This window comes from Haemaphysalis longicornis, unplaced genomic scaffold (genome assembly GCF_048455015.1).
Source record: "Haemaphysalis longicornis isolate Haplotype H1 unplaced genomic scaffold, Haemaphysalis longicornis Haplotype H1 scaffold_4, whole genome shotgun sequence".
In the NCBI taxonomy this organism is placed as follows: domain Eukaryota; kingdom Metazoa; phylum Arthropoda; class Arachnida; order Ixodida; family Ixodidae; genus Haemaphysalis; species Haemaphysalis longicornis.
Genome location: NW_027526361.1, coordinates 223,264,580 through 223,291,878, shown reverse-complemented (window position 1 = coordinate 223,291,878; position 27,299 = coordinate 223,264,580). Strand labels below are relative to the sequence as shown.

Sequence of the window (27,299 nt, the reverse complement as noted above, 5' to 3'; positions counted from 1 at the left end):
GCAGAACCCCGCGAGCCCCAAGCGATGACCTACTCGGCGGCTGTTCGCCGTACCGCCGTCTACTGTCACCTGCCCGACCGACCACCTGCACCGCAATACCAGGCACCGAAGAAGACCGACGTGTGGCAAAATCCTGATAATCGTCCGCTGTGCCACCATTGCGGAGAGGCGGACCACATCTACCGTCGATGCCCCTACAAAAACGACTCGGTTTGCGCGGGTTCTTATTTTACGCACCACGACCCCCACCCGGACAGCGCCCATCTGAAATAAAAGAATACTTGTCCAACACCAGCCGTACACCAGCCCGTTTCGACCGTTCGCTGTCGCCCTACCCATACCAGTCGCCGAACCCGCCGCAGCAATGATGACTTCGCACGTGCAAGTTCCCCCAACCCACGCGGGGAAAACAAAAGGCAGCCACTTCTGGATCTGGAGATGAAGTTGCACAACAGTGGAAAAATGAAAACCCCCCAACGACGCAACGACTCGCCGAAGACAATGATCTACGACATGTATTCAGCCCGACGACCCGATCTAACCCTGATGTGAATCTCCAACACCACTACAGCAACACGGAGCGATGCGTGCCCGACATGACCTAGCCTGACGCTGAGAAGACAACGACGACGACGACGCATAGTGCCCAACCACCAACACACAAAAGCCGAGATACGACGCCCCGACGCACCCTGAACTCGAGGGAGGCGGCTTCCAACGTTCACTTTTACATCGACGGCTTTATTGTAGTTGCCCTCATAGACACGGGCGCCGACCACTCAGTAATGAGCGGATCAGTCGCGTCAACGCTGAAGAAAGTTACGACCAGATGGGACAGCCCGCACATGCGAACAGCAGGAGGCCATCTCGTGACGCTAAGTGGAACGTGCACATCACGCGTCACCATTGACGGCACCACGTACGCTGCTGCGTTCGCTATTTTACCTCGCTGAGCCCGCGGTGTAATTCTTGGAATGGACTTTTTGACGGACAACGGTGCAATAATTGATCTGCAGAGCAAGTCGATAACTTTTTTACTCTGATCACTCCATGACGCCGAAACCAAAACTCTATGCTGCTGTACGGATCGCAGATGATCACTTCACCCTGCCATCCCACGCAAGCTTGATGATCACCATCTAATGTGAAGAGACTGCTCCTGACTTCGAAGCTATTGTAGAGAGTGACCAAAGTTTGCTTCTCGACTGCGGTGTCCCCATCGCAAGATGCATTCCGCTGTTTAAGCAACGCCAATCCCACTGTTTTAGTCACCAGTTTCACCGAGGAGTACCAGCATTTAAACAAAGGCGCGGCAATTGCTTTCATCGAAGAAACGCAAGACGCAAGTGACGTGGTCGTGGTCGCCGACTTGGAACGCGCACCCGAAGACACCTTGAAGCTTCCGCATCCCTTTGACGTGAATCCGGTGCTACAGCAAGAATAACGGAACAAATTATTGGCTTCGCTTGGTCGCTACAGTGAGTGTTTTTCGTGGAAATCAAAATTACTTCAGACATCTGTGGCGAAGCACCGACTAATAACCTCAGATGGAGCCCGGCCTACCCGCAATCACAGTACCGCGTCTCTTCACACAAGCAGCAATCCATCCTAACTCAAGTCGACGATATGCTCAGCGACGACAACATTATACAGCCATTGAAAAGCCCCTGGGGTGCACCTGTCGTACTCGTGAAGAAAAAAGATTGCACATTAAGGTTCTGCGTTCACTATCGGCGACTGAACAAAATTACCAAAAAGGACGTGTACCCCGTGCCTCGAATCGACGATGCCCTCGACCACCTCTGCCACGCAGAGCACTTCCCATCGTTGGATCTGAAAACCGGCTACAGGCAAACTGACGTGGACGAGAAAGACCTAGAGAAGACTGCATTTAAAACCCCGGACGGCTTATACGAGTTCAAGGTGAGGCCATTTAGGTTGTGCACGGAGCCAGCAACGTTTCAACGACTCATGGACCCTGTGCTTGCTGGCCTGAGGTGGCACATCTGCCTCGTATACCTCGACGACGTTCTGGTATTCGCCCGGACTTTCGACGAACACCTTGCAAGGTTGGAGTCTGTACTCGATGCCATTCGTACGCCCGGGTTAACGCTGCAGCCTGAAAAGTGCCGTTTCGCGTACGACGAACTTAAGTTTTTGGGCCACGTCGTTAACGCCGCAGGAGTCCTGCCTGACCCGGCAAAAGCTTCAGTCATTGCGAACTTTCCAAGGCACAAAGACAGCAAGGGCGTGCGAAGAGTCTCGGGCTCTGCGCATGCTTGCTTCGTCGCAAACTTCGCACGCACTGCAGAGCCACTCACACCCTTGACAAAAGAGAGCACCCCTTTCAGCTGGGAAAACGACCAAGAAACAGCATTCTGCGAGCTGCAAAATCTCCTGCAAACGCCACCCGTGCTCGCTCATTTCGACGAAAACGCCGAAACAGAAATGCACGCGGACGCCAGTGATATCGGCTTGGGTCCCGTCCTCGTTGAAAAGCAAAGCGGTTGCCAAAAAGTAATCACCTTTGCACGCCGTGGTCTGTCGAAGGAGGAGAAAAACTACTCTGCCTCTAAGAAACAGTGCCTCCCTATTATATGGGCGATTTCAAAATTTCTTTCTTCAGTGTATGGTTGACCATTCATGGTTGTGACAGACCACCATGCGCTGTGTTGGCTCCCAATTTGAAGGACCCCTCTGGGCGTCTTGGGCGGTGGAGCTTTCGCCTGCAAGAGTTGAACCTTACAATTGTCTATAAATCCGGCAGGAAACACTCAGACGCCGACTGCCTGCACCGCGCCCCCGTCAACCCACCACCTCAAGACTCTGATGAAGACAGCGCCTTCTTAGGAGTCGTGACAGAGAGTGACCTAGTAGCCCAGCAGCGTGCCGACCCCGACTTAATCGACTACCTCGAAGGACGCAACGTCGCCGTGCCTAGGACCTTCAAACGTAAATTACCAGCATTTAACCTGAAAAACTTCGTCCTCGTGAAGAATTTCAGCACCGGGACGAGAACGAATTATCTGGTTGTCATCCCCCCAAACCATCGAGACAAAATTTTGGAAGCTGGCCATGACGACCGTCTTCCGGACATCTCGGCACAGCTTGCACATTTGGAAAAATGAAGGCGAAGTACTACTGGCTCCGCCTTACATCCGACGTCACCCACTACGACCGGAGCTGCTGTGACTGCCAGCGACGAAAAACGCCACCGACGAGACCCGCCGGACTTCTGCAGCCGATGACCGTCCTATCGACGCCCTTCCAACAGATTGGAATGGACCTTCTGGGCCCGTTCCCTACATCCTGATCCGAGAACAAGTGGATTGTCGTAGCGACAGACTGCATGACGCGCTACGCAGAGACCGCCGCTCTTCCGAGGAGAACTGCACAAGAAGTTGCAAAGTTCTTCATAAGCCAAGTTGTGCTGCGACATGGAGCCCCGGAAGTCCTAATCACGGACCGCGGAACGGCCTTTACTGCGGGGCTGATCCAAGGAATATTACGCTACAGCAGCACAGATCACCGAAGAACGACGGCGTACCACCCCTAAGCGAACGGACTAACAGAACGTCCCAACAAGACAATCGCAGATATGCTTTTACGCTTCCCCGCCAGGTACACAGATGAAGCCGCAGATGTGCGCAACAGCGCGAAGCAAACTGTTGTAAGCTGCCAATGTACCTCGACGTTGAACATAAGTCTTGGGACGAAGTGCTCCCGTATGTCACGTTTGCGTACAACACGGATATCAAGGAAACTAAGCAGATGACGCCGTTCGAGCTTGCTTACGGAAGACGGCCGACTACGATGCTTGACGCCATGCCGCCGCGTGCAGAAGACGACGACCTCAGTCCAAGGATACCTTCAGCGTGCGGTGGAGGCCCGCCAGTTCACTCGAGTTCGTACAACGGACCAGCAGCTGGCGGATGCCGGACGCTACAATCTCCGACGCCGAGACGCCGAGTTCTGCCCAGGGGATGGTGTGTGGGTTTGGACTCCCATCCAACAACGCGGGCTCAGTGAGAAGCTTCTGCGACGGTATTTTGTACCCTACCGGATTCTACGACGTGCATGCCAACTTACCTATGAGCTGATCCCCGATGGTGATTCCAGAATATCACGACGACACACGCGGCCCGATGTCGTCCACGTGGTTCTCCTTAAACCTTACTACGCACGATTACTGACGTTTTTTGTTTGTTTGTACGGACTGTCTTTTATTTTAGCATCGTGTCGATGCACTCATAGAGGGGGAGTAATGCGGCTAACCTTGCATTGTGTTTGTCTGTTTATGTTTTGTCTTAGCCGCCCGGTTGCCCCGGTCTGTGTTATTTCTGTGTCAAGTGAAGCGCTTGTTGCATTCTTTATTTTTACACCGCACGTGTTATATGCTTGGATAGGGAGAGCGTTTCGAACTTACTTCAACCGCCTAGGATAATCTTCTTTGATCTACAGTGTTTTGGATTTAATTCGACGGTTCGAGAAACACTTGCACCCAAAGATAAAATCCCGGACAGCAGACGCCGCGATATTCGACTCTCCGGTGGTCGCTTGCTCGACGTCAATTTGTAGACTCCTGATTCGCCGCCTGTGTATTCTTTGAGTTGCTACGAGAGCACAAGTTTGCTCCAATGAACTTGTTTTCCTTGAAGACAACTGTGTCGTCTTTGGCTTCGTGGCAATATCACTGGAAATCAGTGTTAAGTCAATGGCACTAGTAGAACTAGGAGGCATGAAGAAGGTTGGAGTGCCATCATTTGCAACACAGTGGTGCAGCCTATCAATGTCGTCTATAAGATATTTTCCTCGAGCGCCTGTCGCTTTACCTCCCCACAGCGGATAGTGCGCATTAAAAGCTCCACATACAATACGTGGGGCTGGACAACGGCCCCAGAGTTGCTCCAGGAACGCCTTCACATCAACCTTTTTCCGTGGTGGGAGGTAGACTGATGCAATACTCAATTTCTTGGAGCCCATTTCCAAGCTCGCAGCCACAACTTCGGTGACGTCTGAGCCAACGTCCCTAACAGATATTACAGCATTAGTAACCTCACCTCGAACGTACAAAGCGGCGCACCGATGTGGAAGAGTGGGAGTGCTGGAATTTTTATAAGGAACGTAACCAAAAAGTGATCTTTTCCCTACTAATCCGGCTTCCGTGAAAGCCAATATCGGTATCGGTGACTCTTTGAGGAATATATTTAGCTCAGCCAATCGACAGGTAAGCACACCACATTTCCATTGCATAATTTAGGGCACTGATTTTGTCTTTGTGGTCATCGGTTGCTTAAGCAGAGACATCAAGCTCTGGCAGGAGCGTCGCAGAAAATCCCAATATTAATGTTTCCAAGCTAAGCATGGTCTCAAGAAAGGTGTTTAAAAATCTTGGGGCCATAGACGCAAGGTGAGACCGGACGGCTACAAAAAGGGCTCGTCCTCCATCTTAGTTTCCGTAGAATGAACACGGCGCTCCTTCAAGACGTTGGCATATCTTTCACGTCCCCGTTGAACTTCCGCAGTCTTGAAGTCTTCGCCGAGATGAGGTGATCGAGGAGCGGGCTTTCGTGACTCCGGTGGTTGAGTACTTGGCGGAATTTCCGTCGTGTTGGATTCATTGTTGGCTTCCTGTGGTTTCGAGCCGGGAAGCTGTCTTTGTCGGGATTTTTCAACAGTGCTGGAGAGGATTCGGGTCCCTCGACGAAGGCTTTCCTCCTGTGCAGAGCGCTGACTCGAAATGGACAGCCGCTGTAACTTGGAGGGTGGCCGCCGCTGCAGTTGGAACAAGCGAAACTCGCAGTGCATTTCCGGAAGTCATGCGGGCCGCCACATCGCTTACAGCGCTGAGCTCCTCTGCAGAATTTTGCCCCGTGGCCAAAGCGCTGCCACTTGAAGCAACGAGGAGGAGTCTCCGTGCAGTCGGTCGTGTAATGCCCTGTGAATCCAAGGTTGATGGCTCTCCTCCGTTCACTGTTCGGCGCGAATGACAACACCACAGCGCCAGATGGAGTGGTCTTCCTTCCATTCGTTCACCGACGAGCCACTTCGACGCAGAATTTTTCTCACGTGCAGTACACCTTGAAGCCTGATGTATTCCAGAAGGTCCTCCTGCATATACCACTTGGGCACACCATGCATGTGTACAGCACGTAGGAGTGTGGGAATCGAGCAGAAATGGCGATTCCTCCTACCTGGTCGCTTCGGTACAAAACGTTAACCTCCTTTCCCGTCGCTACGTCGAGAAGCAAGGCACCCTGAGCAGTGAACCTACTGCGAATAGGCGCTTTACCAAGCAATGTCTTGAAGGCTGAGATTAGGACTATGGGGTTAACCTTCCTGATGTCTTGATCCGTTTTAGCCGGGCACACAAGCACAGGTATGCCGAATGAACGTTTTTTGCGATGGTTCAAGACCTTAAAGCCTTCTTCATCGATGTCAGTCATCTCTACGCCTAGTTCGCTCCCAGCAACAATCATGTCATCGTCTCCTTTATAAGTAGCTTCACTGGCATTGTGTACTTCAGACATAACATAACTAGTAATCTCTTCGCCAACGATTACCGGTGAGGGCGCATTGAGGCCGCGAGGCGCTTCTCGGCAGGGGGAACCATGTAAGGATCTCCAGTAGCGCCGTCACTCGATCTGCGAGGACCTTGCACGGTGGCGGACTCCGTGGAGGACCCGGGAGGGGCAAACGGAGAAAACATTCGTGATGAGGCAGGTGTTCTGGCCAAAATGATTGCAGAACTCGCAAAATTACCACAGAAAGAAGCGTCGAAATAGAGTTCCGGCGCCGGTCGGCGCAAAGCGATACTCCGTCGGCGAGCGAGTACAACGGTTGATTTTGAGGTTGCGACGGCGGCAGCAGGCTCTCGGTCCAGTCTACCAGCACACGAAACGCGAGTACGGCCTGTGTGCAGACGCTGCAGTGCTTTCGCCGTTGCATGGCTTTTCATAGGGGCAGCAGTCATTACCTAAAGATTTGGCGCGGGCTCCTTGCTACCAGGAACAAAACTACCCGTGCAAACAAAAATAATAATAAAAGTTAGCATTTGAGCTGTGGTAACATGCGCTGAAACTGAATTCTTACACGCAGGCGGACATGTTTCGTCGCTGTACTCCCACGGGAGCTTTTTTTGCGTTCTTCTCTGACAAACACAGATTGGGTTGATCAACACAGTCAATATGCCCGATGCCGGCACCCATCAAGCGCGGAACACCGTTTTTTTGTGCACCTATTTCCTAGCCCTCAGCTTCATTACGACGACTCGCGATGCCTGTGTTTACCTTTTACCGGACGACTGTAGGCATGTCTCACACACCAACAGTGAGGTAATAATGTTTGCACGGACTTCCCAACCGCGTGTTTTAACATTTTGAGGAAACAGACGAGCCGAGACACAGCGAATGAGCGCCGTCTTCTCGAAGGCAGTAGTGGACGAATCCGCCGGCCGCGCCCACTCGACTGTTGACTGTTGTTTTCCTTTTGGCTGGCCGTCATACCCGCTTTTTTCCAGTTGATTTTTAGAAAAGAACAATCTTTGATCTTCGTTTGCAATGCAGCAACGCACATTTGGGCCTCCAGATTTTGCATGTAGGAACTTTTGAAGTAAAACCATCGGGAAACAATTTAAGCATCCGAAAATTCCATTGCAGTTGGTCTTTAAGGTCACAGGGTCTCCATAGTTACAATAAAAAGAATGCAGCAGCTATGTCATTTCGTTCTTGTTTTATTTTGTTACGTATTGCAATATTGTTTCCCACTCGCGCCTCACTTTACTTCTCAATCAGCTCTCATAGAAAGCGCCAACCACAAAGCAGGTGCGGAGCTTTTGTCCGATGCTAAAATTGAGGCATAGAAATATTTACGTCAGAAAAATAGCCTGTATCGTTTGGAGGGAGAATTCAAAGCACAAAGTTACTGAACCGCGTAAATATGTAGAACTTGACTGGCAGTATCTATACGTTGGTGTGCAAAATACCGCTAGTTAATGCCCATTTCTGCGCCCTTCATCTTAGATGGAGGCACCATTTTACACAGTGAATAAATACGCGGTGGCAAGTAGAAACAGCAAAAAATGAGAAGTCATGGGAGCTTTGCTAAAAAAGGAAGCGAAGCCTGACAGACAAGAAATTAGAAAACAGGTTCATGCCGCTTTCCAGTGAACGAGATCATCGGGACACTAGGCGGCGCCGCTCATGCCGGCGGCTGCATGTAGCAACGTTCTTGTCTTTTAAAGGCAACTATCTTTCTTGGGCTTCTAGGACCCAGAAATATTGGTCTATCTGTCTTTATGTCCATCTTGATTCAGGCGCCAGGATTAAGAATTCTGGAGCGACATGTTTAATAGGCAATACGTTGCCAAACTACCAAATGTGGTCGCGATGACCATACTCACCAGCATTTTTCAACAAAAATAAAATATTAGGCATATGTGAGGCATAACAGCAATACATGGGTAGTTCTTACAATGTTCCTTGAATTAAGAAGGCACGGTTGCTTAATTTTTGAAGAGCAAAAAAATGCACATTTAGAATGATGTTTTGAATCATAAATACAGAAAGCGACCTCTGGTAGCCTTCCAGAAGTCCAACACTAACAAAAGGTTCCAGTAGATGGCCCGAGCAGTGGGAATGGGAAAATTGAATTGACTTCATCAAACCTCTACCGTGTTTGTCGTGTGCGGAGCGAGACGAGAGGGGATGCGCATGAGAGGTTCCGCCATCCTTGCCATTCACATGGCAAGAACGACGAGAGACTATTGTCCTCCGACGACATTTGCAGCTGAATGAGCAGATACGCGGCCAAATTTTTGCACTAATAACACCTTTTGCCCTCATCCAAAAGTCAGGCTGGCTGTAGCAAACCGACGCCGCAAAATAAGAGGAGTGCGAACATTGCGACAGAGGTTACTTCCGCCACGTGCCCACATTGAGCACACCAGTGGGGTTCCTGCTCCTGGTCTCTCAGCGCTATTCTCACCTACGCATACGAAAATCGCTGCCAATGTGGACATTTTTTCCCTAATATTATCCCGTTCCTTGGGAGCTCAAAACGCTTAGAATACGAGCCGTTACTGCCAACTTTATGCTTTGAATATACAGTTGCTTGTATATACTAGGGAAGGTGCCTGAAAATGTTATTTCAGAGTAAGACCAAAATGCAAAGAAAATTTACCTTCAAACATCATGTTTCCAAACAGGTCAAGTAGATGATTCATAAACACTTGCAACCGAGATTTCGTCCGTGAAGCCGGAACGGAAAACACCACTGCTAGAAACACCAGCGTTGAGAGCAGGGCAGCCCAAACCTGTTTTTAATGAAAAACAAACAGCGAGAGCAAGCTCATTTAGTGAACCAAAGGTGCCCGTAGACCTTATAAAAATGCATTTTACTGAAACATAATTAGGTTTGTATATAATTCTCACTGAAAACATTTCTAACAAAAGGAGCTAATACTTGCAATTTGCTAGCATGCTCAACGATAAGCACTGACTTTGCCAACTACGGTGGCTCAGTGGCGGTGGCTTTGTGCTGCTGAGCCCAAGGATGCGGGTTCGATCACCGGCGGTGGTGGCCGCTTTTCTGATGGAGGTGAAAAGCGAAAACGCCCGTGTGTTCGAGATTGCGGGCCACGTTAACGATCCCTAGTTGGTCAAACTTATTAAGGAGTCCTGCACTACGGCGCGCCTCGTCGCCTGTGTAGCGTGGGCGCGTTAAAACTCATAATCAATCAATCAGGCATGGACGTCAGCAGTTCTGCTATTATTTTCAGACCAACTCGACAATACTTCGTCATGCACAGAGTTTGAGTGGAAGGAAATAGCAAGGTAATTAACAAACAAAATTGCTTACACTAGAAAAGAGGGCAATTCTTGTCATCGAGAACGTGCCCTATATACAGACCACCCGACGGCTTCTCCACAAGCATTGCTTGCTTACGATACAACAAAGTTTCACAAGAAAATTAGCGCTGTACATGTATAATCAAATAAACCTGGCGAAGGAGAATTTGAAAAGATACACTTGTATAAACCCGGCATTTATAAGATGGGCGTCCAGAATTTCAATGTGCTAAAGCTCGTACCAATTTGCTCTCAGACGTAAGCATCGCGAATACCTAACACTCTAAATTCTCACCCCATTATATATATTCTTTCTTTACAAAACGCCGCCATATGAAATCACAAATTCAGAAAACGTGTTAAGGAAATTCTAGCTTATAAAGACCAAGCATTGGGATGACGAAGTTCACGAATTGTCTTGAAATGCTTACTAGCACTGACTTGTACCGTTTCTTTTATTTGTAATAAACATAGGGTTAGTCCTTATACTTTTAGTTTTGCTTCCACGTTTTCAAGCCTAATATGAACGCTGTTACGGTTTCATTTTCAATATTTGGTTCTTTTATGTAATTTGCATTTTTCAAGTTCTTTTTCTTCATTGTATTTCGGGGCAGTATTGGCCTTCGTCACGTGATTCAACACCCTTTGCCTTCCTTTCCGCAGTTTTGCCGTTTGATGCAAAACTTGAAACACAGCTGATCTGATCTGATTTGATTGCTGGTATTTATTCCAATGCAGCTTTGCTGATGCTTATTTCTCACATGGACGTCAAATTGACTTGGGAACATGCTCACATCCCGGAAGTATGTGACCAGAGAAAACCACAAAGTGTTGCAAGTTCAGCTTGCAAAACACACAAGGTGCAACGCAAGGATTTCGTTAAAATGTCGGCTTTCCCTCGCTCATCCTTGCCGTGGATTCGCTGACTTCTGCATAGACGAGATAATGACAAGTCCTTTATTTTGAGTTCAGCAGGTGGCAGGCATGTTTAATTTGGGCAACCGGCGGGGAACTGTATTAGGATTCCTCAAAACACTTTAATCTGCTGACATACTTTAAGTAAGACACGTATATAATGTCGAGGAAAAGGTAACAAATATATCATGCAATGAGACTAGAAGAAGGGGAAGGCCAGGAAGACAAGGAATCTTTTAATCTGATGGAGGGACGAAATAAAAATTTCGGTGGTAAACTGTGGACTGAAGCAGTGCTGGACAGGAGCGGTTGGAGATCAATGGAAGGGGCCTTCGTCCTGGAGAGGACCTGAGTAGCATGATGATTATGATGATGATGATGAGTATGATGATCTTATAAAAAACTGGTTGAATATCCCGAAAGGCTGTTGTAGGTGCTCAACAAAGAGAATATGAAGAAATACCTTTCAGCCTTCGAAACTAAGCATCCTGAGTTTTTAATTACAAAAACACCAAAGCATTTGCCGTTGGCTACGGGCACAAAGCCGAGCCGAATAGTAGCCGAGCAGTTCTATGAAGATGTGTGCAGTGGCCGCGACATCCAGAATAATAGCGAACGAGTAAGTAGTTCAGAGGAGATAGATATCCCACCAGTAACGACACAAGAAGTAAAAAGGCTTTGAAAAAATGCAATGGGGCAAAGCACCTGGTGAGGATTAGATAACACAGACCTCTTCAAGGATGGCGCAAATTTTACCTCACATCACTAAAAAATGAATTTACCCAACAGCGTCTCCATCTCCTTACTGTCCCCACTGCCGGATGGCCATATTCGCCACCCTTGACCACTTAATCTGGCGCTGCTCTTCGTTTTCACTGTACCGGCCTATCCTTACCAACGCTATGCCTCCCGATGCCTCAGAAGATGACCCTCCATTTGAAGATCCAAATTTTATCAGAGCCCTTGGGCTGTTTGGCGTAGAGAGTGGTCTTTAAAGATTAGTGTAGACCGGGGCCTACTCCGGTCGTGAAAATCCCATCCATAATGGTAGATCTTAACCTTAGCCTGGCCTCCGCGGTCTGAAGGGAAACCCTGTGCGGTCTTCATGGACGCATCATCTTTTTAACTGGGCTACTCCTCCCTTCCATTCCTACCCCTACTTGGCCGCATGGCCTTCCCTCAATCAATAAAGGACTACAACAACAACTTGAAAAATTGGCAAACCTGTATACGGAATGCCTAATGACCGCTAGTGTACCGGAATTCTGGAATAACGCGAACACCATCCTAATCCATAAGAAAGGTGGAACGGAGGACTTGAAAAATAACAGGCCGATCACCTTACTCTCAGTCGTCTACAAGGTACTTACTCAAGCTAATCGCTAACATAATTTCGGCTACCTTAGATATCAGTCAACTTAATGAACAATGGACCACATTCACACGATCAGTCAGATGGTAGAGTAGTGGGCGGGGTATAGGCCTCCTGCGGTGCCCAGGGGGCGCTGCGCAAGCGGCTTCCGGGCAGTACTTCCGGGTAGTACAAAGCTGCGCTGGTCCCATAGGATCCCGTGTTGACAGAAGCAAAATGAGCTCGATGCTCCCGATTGTTTTGCGACATGGTCACTAGCCCATCCCCGATGAGTCCGATCTTTTATGGCGATGAACTTGGCATTAGGGGAAAAAGCTTTGCAGCGCTAAATACGTTTACAGCACCGACGAAAATGCCGGGACGGTGACGGCACTCTGCCACTCGCAGGTTCACCGATTGATGGTTGTATAAAGTGAAATTTGAAGTCAAACTTCTAGTTTAAACTACTGGTCTAGGTGACAAGGACTTTTCAACAACAGCCTATCAAAAAAAAAGAGTGACGCAATTGGCGATGATGGCGCTGTAAAAAGCCAGCGAGTCCGGCGGACCGCTGCTCGCCTGCTGCCGCGCACTATCCGTGCACTTTCATTAAATAGTGCTCGTTTGCGTCGCCGTTACGAATATATGGTGCAGCGTTAGCTTGGCGTTTTGTTGTGTGTCTCAGTGACAAAATTCAGCGAGCGTCAGAAGCGTGAAATCTGTTTTGCGATTCCGAAATTAGTGACCGGAAAACAAAGCGGTCGGGCGAATCGAGAGGCCGCTCGCTTTCCTTGTTGGCACTAACTTTACTTAATTACGCTCTTGCATCAGATATTCCCAGTTCAAACTTAATAGGCTAGAATGAGGGTCAGCAACGTTTTGAAGTGTAGGGCCGAGTGGCATGCAGCCGACACGGCGGAGGAGGGCTGGACGGCAAATCGGGTTGGAGGGGCAGGGGGGCTTCGAATGCAAAACGGAAAAATTTCAGCGAATCCCCAAAATTATTTGACAATAATCTGGCGAAGTGTGAAGATGGGGGACAATTCAACTGAAAGCGACCAATTTTCTGTTCTTCTCTCGCTGTCTAACTCTATTTGAGGACAAAACTGGCGTGTCGGCTAACTCTATTTGAGGACAAAACTGGCGTGTCGGCGTTGAGATTGTTAGGGACGAAGATAACCAACAGAGTCAGTGATGATCGTATGTAAATATTCGGGGTCGCGCGCCGTGTATGCGGCTGTTTTATGTTATGTTATGCAAATATAGAAGTACACATTTCTGCAGGCAGCAGTCGTGTGATTTGGTGATTGTTTTGCGTCCTTTAATGGTGCCTAATTTGTTTATTTCACGCAATGCCTCACCTACTCGCTAGTATACATGTACCCTGCCATTCGTTAATCGTGTGACGTAAAATGTTACGCAAGGATCATTTAGTTTACGCAAATACAAAACAAACTTTCCACTCTTTGTCAAGGCGGTGCCAGCCCAGCAGTGTCAGCTGAGTCGCTTGCATGCTCCCGCTCAAGCAACCTTTTGCTTGAGAAGAATGTCAGCTAGTTCCGGTGAATTGTAGTAGTTGTCAACCGTCAAGGTGTATCCCTTGTCCAGAAAGGGCTCCATAAGGTCCATCACTACCTCGGTGCCCATGGCTTCATCTCCGGTCACGTCTACTGTCGCCTTGCCAGTGTATACTATCAAATTGCAGATGTAGCCACTTGAAGATTCACACACTAGAAATAATTTCAGGCCAAATCTGGCACGTTTCAGCGGAAGATACTGCTTCCATGCTAATCTTCCCTTGAAAAGCAGGAGGCTCTCGTCAACGGACACATCCTGTTCTGGCACATAGGCATCAAGGAATGCCTCGTTCAGCCTTGTGATAACAAGCCACAGCTTCCATAGCCGGGGGTGTGGATGAGTAGCTTCATCCATGGTTTTCAAGTTGGTGAAATGAAGGCATCGCATCAACGCGTTGAAGCGGTTCCTGCTCATGCCTTTGCTGAATACTGGTGTCCCCAAAACTTCATTTGTTGACCTGTACGTCTCAACTTGAGGTTTGCCGACAATACCCTGCAATATTATCAGTGCAAGGAAGACCATAATCTCATCGCCGTCTACCGGTTTCCATGTAGAACTCCGGGCAGCAAAGTACGCTACCGCAAATAGGTTTGTTTCCGTGACGGTTAGGTCAATGATGTCCCAGTCAAAAAATACATGAAACCACCTGAGAATGTCATTTTCGTCACTGGGCTTCCGCAAGATTCCGGGCACTGAAGAGAAGGGAAACCGTGGAGGTGCAGATGGCGGGTTATCGGTGTCCACGCGCTGCCACACACGTGCACTGGTCAGTGCGTCACTCTCGTTGTCGTCATCATCGCCGTCGCTCTCGTCGTCATCTGAAGCAATATCCAGGATAAAGTCAACATCCATGTCACTGTCGGACACAAAATCCATTTCTTCACCAACGCTGCTTTCTTCACTGCTCCAAGAAGCCCTTCTTTTTCTTGGCGCGTCGCCGCCACCAGCATTCCTTTTGCGAAGCGCCATTGTGAAATGGCTATTTCGCACCTTTCGCGCGCGAAAGGCACGAAATTCAGTTTTTCATAGACAACTACCGCCATCTGGGGTTAAAAATGGCAAGCAAAGCAATTGACGACCGTGATACGTCTTTGGTGGCATTGTGAAATGGCTATTTCGCGCCTTTCGCGCGCGAAAGGCACGAAATTAAGTTTTCCATAGACAACTACCGCCATCTGGAGTTTAAAATGGCAAGCAAAGCAATTGACGACCGTGATACGTCTTTGGTGGCAGAAGGAGCGGAAAATCAGGCCGGACGAGCGTGACTCGTCGTTTGCGATATTGGTACAAACTTGGGTGACGACTACAGCTCGGGGTTGGCGGCTGAAGGGTTAATAAAAGCCACATTGTAAAGTAATCCTGTGATTAAGCTTCCGCTATGTCCACTCGAGTGAGAAATACATGCTGCAAACAAAGCCAATTGTTTGTATGAAAATACCTAGCGTAGCATTCGACTTAAAAATGTGACTTCGGCTGTGGCACAGCGCTAAGCGGAAGCCTATGTAAGTATTGCAGAATGCCGCAGTTTGCGGACCAGACTTCTTGGTCAACTCGTATGGCCTCACGGCCATAGCGGTGATGTTTGCTGCATGAATTGGTCCATCTAGTTGATTGTGTTGAAGACAGACACATGATGCTATCACAGCGTAGCTAGGCCTAACGCGCAGTTACGCTTCGAGCGAACTATGATTTCTAGACGACCACAAAGTTGCCCTCAACTCATTCTCGTACCCTACACTACTGCACAAGTTCGCCCTGTTACACTCAATTTGTTGTTTCAAAATTTCTGTTTCTGGATAGACACCTGGCTTTTGCTGCTCCACAGAAGTTTGTGCTCAATTCTCAAGACGTAGTCAGATAGAAAGAAACGATAGTGAGAGAACGGAAGTTCCACGCTATACGCGTCTCCATCTACTTCGTGTCTCTTATGTCCCCAAGAGTTACTGTGTTGAAATGCAGAGCCAATTGCATCGATGGTAGTAGGTTACTTTGCTTCATATCGTGCACAAACCTGTACGTCCAGAGCGGTGATAATGACGAACATGTCTGTCCTGAAGAGGCGCTTCGTGCCACCGCACGGCGTTATACGTTGTAGAGCGTAGGGTGGTAGAGGCGCAGCTACCGTGTACCGGCTGGCCGTCGGATCAATTGGCCCTATAGCCAAGTCGCATTCCTAATCAAAGAAAGAAGGCATTAAGGCATGAAAATACTACAGTGCAGCAACTGTATCCATAGCATTTGAACAGGGTAGGGAAAAGTTGGCCTCCAAAATTTGTTTTCTGAACAATACCACGCGTCAAACACCGCTGATATAGTACAGGAGGGAAAACAGAAAAAAAATGTCAGGCGTGCCGTTGTGATGGGCTATTTATTAATAAATACAATGAGATTATCTTTGCATCCCAGGTTTAGTTGCATATGGCTGAGGTTAGAGCTACGAGGAATTGAGATTAAGAATGACCTTTCGCAACTTCATTTTAACACACAAGGAGGCCGCACATTTGGCTAAGGCAGACATTAATAGTTCAGCCTCCAATCAAACTAAAAATGCAATGCAGTAAGACAAAGATAATCGGCCGCGGTAGCTCAGTGGCGAAGGTGTGCTGCTGAGCCCAAGAACGTGGTGTTGATCCCAGCCACACCGGATACTTTTTAGATAAGGCAACAAGTGCAAATGCCCTTGTGTCGAGATTTTGCAACACGCAAAGACCCCAGGTTGGCAAAATGAATCAGGAGACCTGCACCACGGCGTTCTTCATAGCCCAGCGGTGTAGCTTGACGTATGGATCTCCATAATTTGAACACAAGAGAAACAAAGAAATGCGTAAACAGGACAGGGGCTCCCTAAAAATTATAGTTTAACCTGAGAGGGCATCCTCCTATTTAAATTCAGCGACACCTCAACCGGCCAGCGCACACACCATTCAGGCGAAAAACCAGCCCCATGCTCTGCCATAGTTTCCGCCATAACAACCTAAATACTCTCCCCCGCAAGCACACTTACTTTTAGGTCACACAGTTCTGACTCTCTCGTTAACTAAAAAGCCTCTAATTGCCTGCATGACGCATTTTGTCTCATGATGCGCAGCAACTTTAACGGAGAAAATATGGTCTAACAGCCACATATCCCGCAGCGGGATGGCAGGTGCACAAGTCGGTCGTTTCTGAATGTCGACTAGAGCTCACAGGAACACTCGTTGACGTACTTAACCATTTTCTCAATAAAAGACAAGCCCCAGCTCAGTGGCAACTCGTGCACGACAGAAACCACATGATCACAGAGCACATGGTGTGAGTTCATCCGCAAGCCTGATTCCTTTTGTCCTAACCAGGTAGACGCTCCGACACAACTCCGACAGCTAGCGCGGCGCTTACCCAACATAGTACCTACTCACCACTCTCATCACGTTGTGTGTCACGCTGTGTGTATACCGCGTATTTTCAAGAGTACCTACTCACCACTCTCATCACGTTGTGTGTCACGCTGTGTGTATACCGCGTATTTTCAAGCATCTTACTCCTGTTCCCCTGACCTTGATTTTTACTTTATAGAACACGGACACTACACTGACTGCACATATTTGGTATGGATACCCGGTTGAACGCAGCCTCTTCGTTGTCGTATCTGATTTTTGTGTTGCGGGTCACACACGGCGCCACATTTTTTTATTATTTGTAAGTCCGCGGAGCAGTGTAAAAAAGGATAGTTATTTAACAAAAACATATTCCTGCTGGTCGCACAAGGCGGAACACTTACATTTCGTGTGATCATGCCGAGCTGGCCGCTCCATGTGCCATTGGGGTACGTTCCCGCGAAACGGTTGTCCTTCGTAGGCAGCACGACATGCCTGAAGTATAAAGACGGGTTTTAAGGACCTTTTCGTGTTCTCCTGTGCAGGAAAAACAACCACCGTGGTTTCTTCCTTTGCAGATGCGATGCCGGAGGGCTGCTGCCACTTGCCACTTCTCTGCTAGAGTATCTTAAGCAAACATACCTTCAACACTGGCACACTTTCTTAAAGGGGCACTGACACAAAATTTTGAAGGCGAGATAACTTCGGAGATACATTGGTGGGAACACATATACATCATCTGCAAAATATCAGCGGCGAATACAGCATAGAACATATTTAAAATCAATTTTAAAGTGTGCGAAATGCAACCGAGCAGCCAGCAGAGGACCACGCGCAATCGACATCCCGAGGATATTGTGTAAATAAACAACTTTCAAACACGTCACGAGTTTGTGTTTGCCGCTTCCGCACTGCCGGCGTTTTTCTCCGGCTCGCCCAGCTCGCCGCTCCAATCGGAGGGCCGGAGGGCGGAGCTTCTGCTCTCGAGAACGAACGACCCGATCGTTGGCGGCGGAGGCGCCGTAATTTCGTCAGCTCATAGGGCAGCTGGCCGTGACCAAAGTTCTACAGCGATTCCAGGCACTCTGTTTCTATTACTGTTTATTACCATTGGATGCGAAAACGCGCCGGAGGCACGAAAAGCCCACTGAGCTAGCCGCACGGTCGCTGTGCCGGCGGCGGCCACGGCCGCAAAGTGGCCCAGGCCGGCCCAGGTAGCTCGAGTGATAGCTTGTTACCGCTGCACGAAATTGTCCCCAAGTCCCGACCATGGTGGCTTACATGAGAAAGGAGTTAATGATGCGATGGCGGGTTGCATTAAAAATTGTCAGCTGCACCGCTTACGAGAGCGGCACTCGAATATCCGCTGCAGTGCTAAGCCGAACACATCTGTAGGCGGGACCTGTAGACAGACCGGCCGGCTGCTCCCAGCGCACGTCTTGCCACCCACCGTCTCGAGCGTTGCGCGTCGTTCTTTAGCCGCGGTAGCATTTGCACTCGCAGCGCCTGCGTCACATCCAAGGTCGCTTCGCCCCTAAAGCCATGGGTCTGTCCACCCCTTGTGTCTCGTGGTACGTGACCGCCTCATGCTTTCGGAGATGTCGCAAAGTGGGCCGCGTTGCACGCGCAAGAACCGGCTGCAACCGGCAGCGCAAACTCGGCACCGGGAGCGCGAGCTTGTCTGTGTTCGCCAACGGAGGCGCGAGCGCACGTGCACTGCGAGGGGGAGATCACGCAAGAGATCACGCCACGAACGCAGGCAGTCGTTCTCGGAGATCGAACGAGACGCAAGGACCTTTGCTCGTTTCCTCTCGTCTTGTTCGGGCACAAGTTCGCCCTAAATAAAAGTTCTTTCTTTACCGTTGTGTCCCATCCTACGTGACAAATTGTGGTGGAGGTGCGGGGTAGTCCTCGATGGCGCGGGGTCTTTCACCAGGTCTGGGCCTGGGAGCATTGACTCCGAAAATAAAAGTTGATTTGTACAATGTACGCACACAGTCTTACGTCTTTCTTAATGATGTAATGGGCGAACCTTCACGGGAGAGTTACGGTTACCGATCAGCTCCCCCTCTCGAGCTTCGCCCCACTTATGATCATTCATTCCGTGGATATGGCGTATTTTTTTAATTAAGCGCCTCACTAGATCAGTACGTGGGGGCATTCGCAGAAACTGCCGTCGATGCGGATTCGACAGTGCTACGGCGGCTCTGCTCTGTGATATCCCTCCGATAGTCACGTGGTCAGCTTTGTTCACACAAAATCCCCAAAATCCATCGTTTCGCGGCAATCGCTGAAACCGAAACTGCGACTGGCCGCATTTAAAATGCTTCTAATTAAACAACCTTCGCACGCTGAAGCAAATGAGGTTTCTACAGGTTAGAAGTAGGTCACTGGCTACTTATCGCAACAAAAAAAAACAAGATGCAAAATTTTTGTGTCAGTGCCCCTTTAAGAAGCAAGCCAAAATCTCGCCCAAAACTGCTATTTCACCTGCACTGGGCTATATGTAAGATATTAAGAGCGCATGAAAGTCTACTCAGGTATTCATACAGAACAAATGCCAAGAAGCGAAATATTGCACTAGTTCCTTCTGAATCTGCTGTTTTTAAAGTTCCCAAGAAACGACCTATTCACCTGAGTTTTCATGGCCGATTTAATTGTAGCCAGGACGGGAAGACGCCAAAAAATATCCTATTTCTAAGGGTTCTAAGGTTTGCTTTTTATTACGTCGTTCGTTTTGCTGTTAGTTCATATCCGTATACATTTGGCCTTACCTCCTAAAGCAAATCGATGTCTTTTTACAACTGGCGTTAAAACCAGGCGCCTGTAAAACGCATTTTTGTTCCTTTGTTCCATAATCTATCGCGGATGTTTTCATAACCTATCGACCATATCGCCCAGATCATAAAGCAGGATGGTTGTGGTGCTGGTGTCTCGGGTTTTTTCAGTCATGCGCCGCTGCTAATGGTGAAAGATGAAACTGCTCATGACGAAGATAGAGGACGAATGGAGGATTTTCTGGTGACCGCTTGCATGCCGCACCTTCACGCACGCAACATTAAATAAGCCGTGTGTAATAAAACGACACGGTTTACAGGCTGTACGAAACTGGAAATAGCGCCTACATGCATAACAAAAAAACAAAAGAGGAATAGTTCGTCGTCAACAATACGCTTTATTATAGTGCGCACTAGTGCACGCAAGGGTATGAATATTCAGAAAACATCGGCCGTCTGAACTCAAATGCGTCAGGCTAAGGATGCTTTACGGACAAGGAACAAAGCCATTTGAAACACCAGTAAGTAGCGTGGGCCGCAAGGCCCAAACAATTAGGCTGGAGACCGAGAAATTAATCAGGCGTGCTTGTGACCAGGTTTCTGGCTGTTCGTGCAGCTGAAACAGCGAGCACGAAGTCGTCAGTCACGTTCGCGTCGTTGCAGGGCTCCTAGCGAACCGAATGTCCACGGGACTGTTTACATTCACAGAGCACAACTAATGGCGAGTAGTGAGAGCGCATGATCGGCCCTCTAGTATGAGCAATAAGGGTTAAACGTTAGAGGACGCTCGAGGGCTAGTTCGGAAACTTCTTTTCGCTACTGTCGTCTGCGACGTCAGCAGCGGCGCTGGCGTCGATTGGCAGAAGCGAAACCTGTAGGGGCCTTACCTTGAGCAGTATAAGGGGGTGCGTGTTCGTAAGGCGAGAGAAATGTTGATGGCTCTTCATGGGCATGCTCAAGAGACCGATCCCACACTTTTACTTCCCGTGTACTCGTGGATGGCGCGCGGAAGACGTACACGGGAAGACCAGTTGAAGGGTTACATTTGGGCAGGTTAAATTGGCGTCGCCTGAACTTTGGACACGAGACTTGGGATGTGGCTGTGGCTGCATTAAGGAGGAGGCGGGGCCTCATCGCGGGTATTGGTGAGTGCCAGGTGATAACTGGCTAGTGCGGGCTGTGCTGTGGTGGCTGGGCATCCTGGAATTGCCCAGGTAGTGCTTTCGCGCTTCGGGCTGATTTGGGCATGTTCGTAATAACTGTGGCGATCGCGAATACCCCACAAAAATAGAGACGTCCGGCTAACGTGGTTGTCGTCGGATTAGTTGAAACATATGTGCTTTGTAGTCTTGGAGTTAACGAAAGCTCAACGTACGTCGGCTAATTCTAGTGGTGTTTTGCATTAGGCGGTTGTTGGTACTTCGTATATATTTCGTTGACGTCACTCTGACGCCTATACGGTTATGAGCGGTTACTGCCTGCTTGCTCAAGCCTCCAAGGTCTGATTCCCCTTCGTGTTAAAATGTTGGCTTAGCAGGTGACACCGACTCGGCTTTCAAGGATATCCTACGATACTTTTTAGTGTTGGTGAATCATAGTTGTTACTCGACGATATCTGGGATGTTTGTTCTCTAACCTAATGAGCATGTCTGCAGATAATAATTTGTGGTGTCAAAATTTATTTGAACGGCTCTTTTAAAATATTTACCCCTTAAGAAAATGAATTTACTTGCAATATGTGTACGATAAGCGACTGATAGCCTGACCCAAAGAGGGAACGCTGTCTGGGGTTGGAACTAAAAGTTCATAGGCGGCTTAAAATAGCCTCGCTATGGTCCTTTTCTACTGGGAAGCTTTGTCGTCGTCAACTCAATTAACAAGAACTCGGAACCCAAATGGCTAGCGTCAAGAACTTTACAGCTCCCTGTTTAATATTAAGTAAGCAACTGTTTGACCAAATTACTAAAAGCAACTTACCGATGTTTCCGCCGGTCCCTTCGAAAACGTTTGCCACGGTCAATCTCAGTTTACGTTTGTGTACAGTCGGCAAAAGGCTTGTCTATAACGCGTGAGTGGCGTGCTCCGGACTGCGCAGGAGACGTCTAGTGATAACGCCTGGTTTGAGACCGGTAGAATGTGAGCATGCGCGACCCGCATCAGCGCGATGGCTGTTTTTCTTGTCGCTGTGCCCGTCGCCTTGCCCTTCGTATACCTTCTTTCGCCGTGAGAAGCGCTGCCTCCACTGCCGGGCCGGGAAACAATAGTGGATATTAGCGAATGGTTGTACAGCGTTGGCTGCATTTAACTCTTTCGCTACCGCGCCTATCAAAATCGATCAATTTGATCGATACTTTTGGGAGCGCCTTTTCATAGCGTTCGAGGCGTTTCTCGAACAAGTAAAGCTGTTCGGAGTTAGATCAGAAAATGGCCTTTCAAAATCAGTTTTGTTTTCATTTTTGCAACGGAAACGTGATTTTTGACACGCTTTTGAATCACCTGGTTGTGGAAAAGGGGCGTGGTCATCGCGCCTCAAGGCTACCAACGAAGAATGCGTGCAACTCGTAATTACTCTGCACCAGCGCTTGTTTTTTGCTATCAGGGCGTGAATGGGGAACTAGCAAACGATTTTCAATCGTCAGGTTCACGCTCTGACAGTAATAATCCCAGAAATCGGCTGAAAATGTCAAGCAGTGCCTGGTTGCAAAGCTACTTTATGATTTTAGGCAGTTTTATTGCCTTTGCGCAAGTTGTCCTAAGTACTCTGGTAGTTCTACTTACCACAGGACCATTCCCAAACAGTTTACAACAGTTTCGGTTTCGTTTCTGCATCGCGAAATTCATATTTAGCGCAACTACGCAGTTACCCAACTTCAAGGCTAACTGCCATGGCGCCCGCGTCCGCGACTGATCCTCGAACAAAGCACGCCGCTCCTCATTTCCCCCCACCCTAACCCGATTTCTGCGATAAGAACTTCAGATGCAAGTCAAAAGGTCACACCCAGTCGCCAGATATCTGTTCCGCCGAGGACAGCGCTTCAAACCGGCCTTACACTGCCAGCTGTTCGCCTTCCAGTTTCGTTTTCATGCGAGGGTATATCCGGGTGTCTAATGTTGCTGCTTAGTTGAACTGTCTATTCGGACGAAGTCTCTGATAAGTTTTTGTACTGTTTCATTTGAAAAGTGTTAGGTGACGCTGCAATAGAGGAGACTCGTTGTGCTGATCTTTTTTAGCGCGCGACTGCTACTCGGCCAAAGATCGCAGGGGACGATTCTAGCTCATCGTACCTCATTTTTGCGAGCAAGGCTACAATTGCGAGTAAGATGTGATAATAAAGCTCAGCTTTATGTTTTGAGAGATAACTGACCGTGAACGACAACAAACATCAGCCACAGCGTTCCGTTTTCAACTTCATGCATGTTTTTTTCTGCATCGCGTGCTTGTCCCAAATATTGTGCTCGCTGTAAATGCAAAGTCAGCCATTGACAAGATGTTTTTACGTTATGTGGGGGCAAATTGGTGCCTCTGATAACGTCAAACCGCCAGATTTATTCCAAGGAACCACCCAAAATTGCACAGTTTGAATTAGAGGTTGGGCTTCACCGCATGACACGAGCACCGTGCGTGCTAACATTTTTTTTTATATCTGAAAAACTGTTCCGCGCAAGTCGACATTTTTTTAGGGTGTGTTTTTGAAATGTTTCCCTGCAAAATGTATATTCTAATTTTTTTCTACTACCGGTGGTTTGATATACACAACTCCTTTTTTATCATTTTTTTTCGACAACTTGACAAAACTTTTGATTTTGTTATTTTTTTTCACAACTATGATATATGAAAACCTTTAAAAAACTCGTGTTATTGGAAAGGCCGTTAAATAATCTGCATTTTGTGCTCCTGCAATTAGTGCCTAAATAATTTTTTAGCAGAAAAAAAATGTTTTCTTGGACCCCCCAAAATTGGTCAATTTTCTGCGGTAGCGAAAGAGTAAAAACTACCTGCAACGCTTAATTTTTGCGGCACCCTACGTAATTTAGACAGGAGTTCTTTTTTTTTCTGTATGCAAGACAACCAACAACAATCGCCGAAAACGCATCGCTGCCGGTGTTTTAGAGTGACTAGATATCAGTCCGTGATTGCTTGCACAGTGCATTAAGTATTGTGGCGTTAGCCCGTCAGCAGTGACGTTCAAAGCCGAGCCTAGAAACCGGATAGTGGTGCACACGGTACTTATGCAGCTATTGGCAGAAGGATAAAACATTGAACAGCTGTGCGCCGAAGCTAATGCAGACGAAAAACTCGCACAGCGCGCGCTAAGACGGATAATCTCCGATTTTGTTTCCCGGCCCGGCAGCGCAGGCAGCAGCGCTTATTACGGTTAAAGAAGGTGTGGAGGCCAAGGTGACGGGCACAGCGAGTAGGGACACAGCCGTCGCGCTGATACGGGCCGCACACGCTTACTATCTACCTATCTCAAACCAGGCGCGTCTCCCGCACAGTCCGGAGCACGCCGTTCGAGCGTTATAGACAAGCCTTTTGCCGACTGTACTTTGAATGCCTGTTGTCGCAAGTCCCAGACAAATTATTGTTCTGGATGCACCTCGCAGGAGGTTCGACAATTATAGCCCGGCGAGGTCCTTTATCGGCGTGGCAATAAGCTTAAGCTCAGTGGCGTGTCACTTTTTACATTAAAGGTGCCTCTAAGATTTGGGTCTTGACCCAAGAAACGGTTGGAATATAAAGGCGCCAAGTTCGCGGCACCTTACCGTCATGCTCGGAATAAAAGACGCCAAGAATTTTAATGCAGTGGTAAATGAACCCGCCGAGTCTTACACACCTTACATTGTAGAGATTGACTCTGGGTCCGTTGTAGGCAGTGAACCTCTACACAAAGCGTCGCTTTCTCTTGTGCTATGTCAAATAAGGCGGGGGGATATGGCTCCAACAGTTCCTGGCCGCTGGCGTAGAGTCATCTTTGGCAGGGGGAAGACTTGGTTAGCCAGAGTCACCCTTGTTTGTACGGTCCGCGCACAATGATGTTATTGCTGCAGTGGTTATGTATAGGACCACCTCTGTCAGCAGGCGAGTGATCAGCTTCTCTTCTTGCTGGATCTACGAGTGCTGGTCAACTGTAACGCACTTTTTCACGGCTAATTTTCTCTCATGATCGGTACAGCGGAAAAGGCGCTTGGACAAGGAAGACTACGGGCGAAGGCTACTATCAACTGAAAAGTTTAATCGTGAACACACATACATATATACATGGAATCAAAGCTACCGTCATCACCGTCATCACCCTTTTCACCTGGGGATGGGTAACCAGTACGGAGCTCGTCCCATCTTCCACTCTCAGACAATGCCCCCTGAGGGCCGTCTACTCCCCGGACGCTCGCACCGGACTGGCGAGGACTGCTTACCCTCATTCCTTGAACGCGAATATAGCTTTACAATTATCTGTGCATAGCTGTACATAGCTTGTACTTCTGTTTCTGCATTAACGCGCTACATACAAACTAGGAGGGCGGAGGGGGGGGAGGCGGGGACGTAGTGGCGCCAGCTTCATCCACTCTCAGCGCGGCTATCATTATGACAAACTGCAAGCCACAGTCACCATTAGCGGTGCGGAGCATGGCGCGTCAGCAGTGCCACGTGACATGACATCGAACACGACCGCGCGCCTGTGCGGCCGCTTGTCTACGCCTCCCAGTTCCGGCCGGGCCTCGCGCACCAACAATAAATGTAGGAGGTCCAAAACTCATCGAGTCTACGGCCCCTTTCCTACAAACTCACGAAACACCGCCGACTTGCTGCATGACAACTCACGTGATGTTCATGGATTCCACAATCAAGTTGTACACGTAGCCGCCGAGGCCAGTTGCAACGATTGTCCCGTCTGGATCACGCTGATACCCGACGTGTGGCAGGAGCTGCAAATCGGTATAAAACAGTTGATTGAGAGCCGTACTCATACCGATAATGTGATGGACAAAGTCGAACATGTTCCGCGTGAAACTGTCGTTGGCCCTCGTCTCTTATACAAGGGAGCAATATTAGTCCTATAAAGGATTATATAAGACATTGAGGAATCAAACACTGGACTCGACGAAAAAGAAACTAATTATCAGGAAAGCGGGTATTACGAATGAGTTGGAAAAATGAAAATGACGTGTTGCCCTGAGAATCATAGCGATTAAGCGTCATCATCCTGCACCTCTTCGATCTAACGTGAAAGACCGAAACGGCTACTCAGGTCAGATTCTTACAACTAGGAGCCAGTGTCTGTCTCCGCTAGAAGTGGTAACGAACGATCTGCGGCAGTACTACCCCGCTCCAAGTGTGAAAAAGTGACACAGGCGTAGATTACTGTAGAGAAAATTTAAACGCCATAGCCAGTCTTTGTGCAAGGCATTGAGCACACGGAGAGGGAACGCCGCTCAAACACATTTGCCCACATTTGTCAATGTGCGGACAGGGGCTTGAGAGGACGTCTTTAGTGTACGCATTGACGGTAGTGTAAGGTAATTTCGCAACGGCTACTGACCAGCTTCTCTGTAAATGGCCCAGACGTCACCCCGGCCACCACAGGGTGAACAGGGTTACACAATATTCGCGCTCTATATAACAGGTACCCAGAGTTCAGCTTGGAAGCTTGCAGAAAGCGCAAGGAACCTCTGAGAGAATCGAGGGACAGTTTAAGCAGGCAGACGGGTCGGAGTTTTGACTTCCTCTTCCACGTTTTTGGAATAAAGTATTGCGCTGCGAACTGAACAATGAAAATATGGTCGGTGAGCTCCATGGAGCACTCGCATTAGGAATTTTCACAAAGCCCGTTACTCGCCCCTACCCCAGATATGTACACCAATCATACCATTCGGCAAAGTGGAATCATCCGAAAATTGAAACTTAGCGCCAGAGCGGTCTGTTTCACAACATCGCGATAGCAATCTGCGCTGTTTGGAAAATAGGCGTGAAACAGTTTCGCTTGCGCTGGGAGGGAGGAGGAGGAATGCCTTCATTCGTACTTTTCCTACGACCTACAATTAAGCCACAGAGGAAGACTTCAGAGCTCCGTCGTTTCGATTTCTTCCTCAATATCGCACTATTCTGGCTTCGAAAGCTTCTTGCAAAAGTCTTGACCTACACGATATCTTCGATGCATATGACATCAATTTATGAACAAAGGAAGGTTTTGCTGTGAGCAAAAAGCACCATGTCTACCATCCCATTGGTACCACCATAGTGTACCTCACTGCACGTGGACTACATGAAGTCCACGCGGAATGAACCCCAGAAGGCCGCACTTTACTTACACACTTCAGCGCAAAAAATTGACAGGGTCTGCGAAAAGACACGACACAAGCGCACTTATTTCGCGTCTTTTCGCAATCGTTGTCTTTTTTTGGCGCTGAAGTCTAGGAACCATGGAATAAGATCTGGACCAATCGATCACGTTACTAAACCGAACTGGAACTTTTCCAT

The 27,299-nt window shown here is 48.5% G+C and overlaps 1 protein-coding gene across 3 annotated transcripts in view; it reads right to left on the bottom strand.

Annotated features, from left to right (window-relative positions):
• LOC144178084 (glutamate receptor ionotropic, delta-2-like) overlaps window positions 1–25,746 on the bottom strand; it is a 36,857-nt gene extending 11,111 nt beyond the window's left edge. For 2 of the 3 annotated variants that reach the window (XM_077705611.1, XM_077705612.1), the window contains exons 1-4: window positions 25,644–25,746; window positions 17,450–17,540; window positions 15,704–15,865; window positions 9,181–9,313 (exon numbers count right to left, since the gene is read on the bottom strand). In XM_077705611.1, the coding sequence (XP_077561737.1) occupies window positions 9,181–9,313; window positions 15,704–15,865; window positions 17,450–17,540; window positions 25,644–25,654 (397 nt within the window). In that variant the 5' untranslated portion in view covers window positions 25,655–25,746. Of the gene's footprint in view, window positions 1–9,180; window positions 9,314–15,703; window positions 15,866–17,449; window positions 17,541–21,799; window positions 21,889–25,643 lie in introns of those variants that run through there. The other variant, XR_013323939.1, reaches the window with a different exon arrangement.
• Window positions 25,747–27,299: the final 1,553 nt, after the last annotated feature.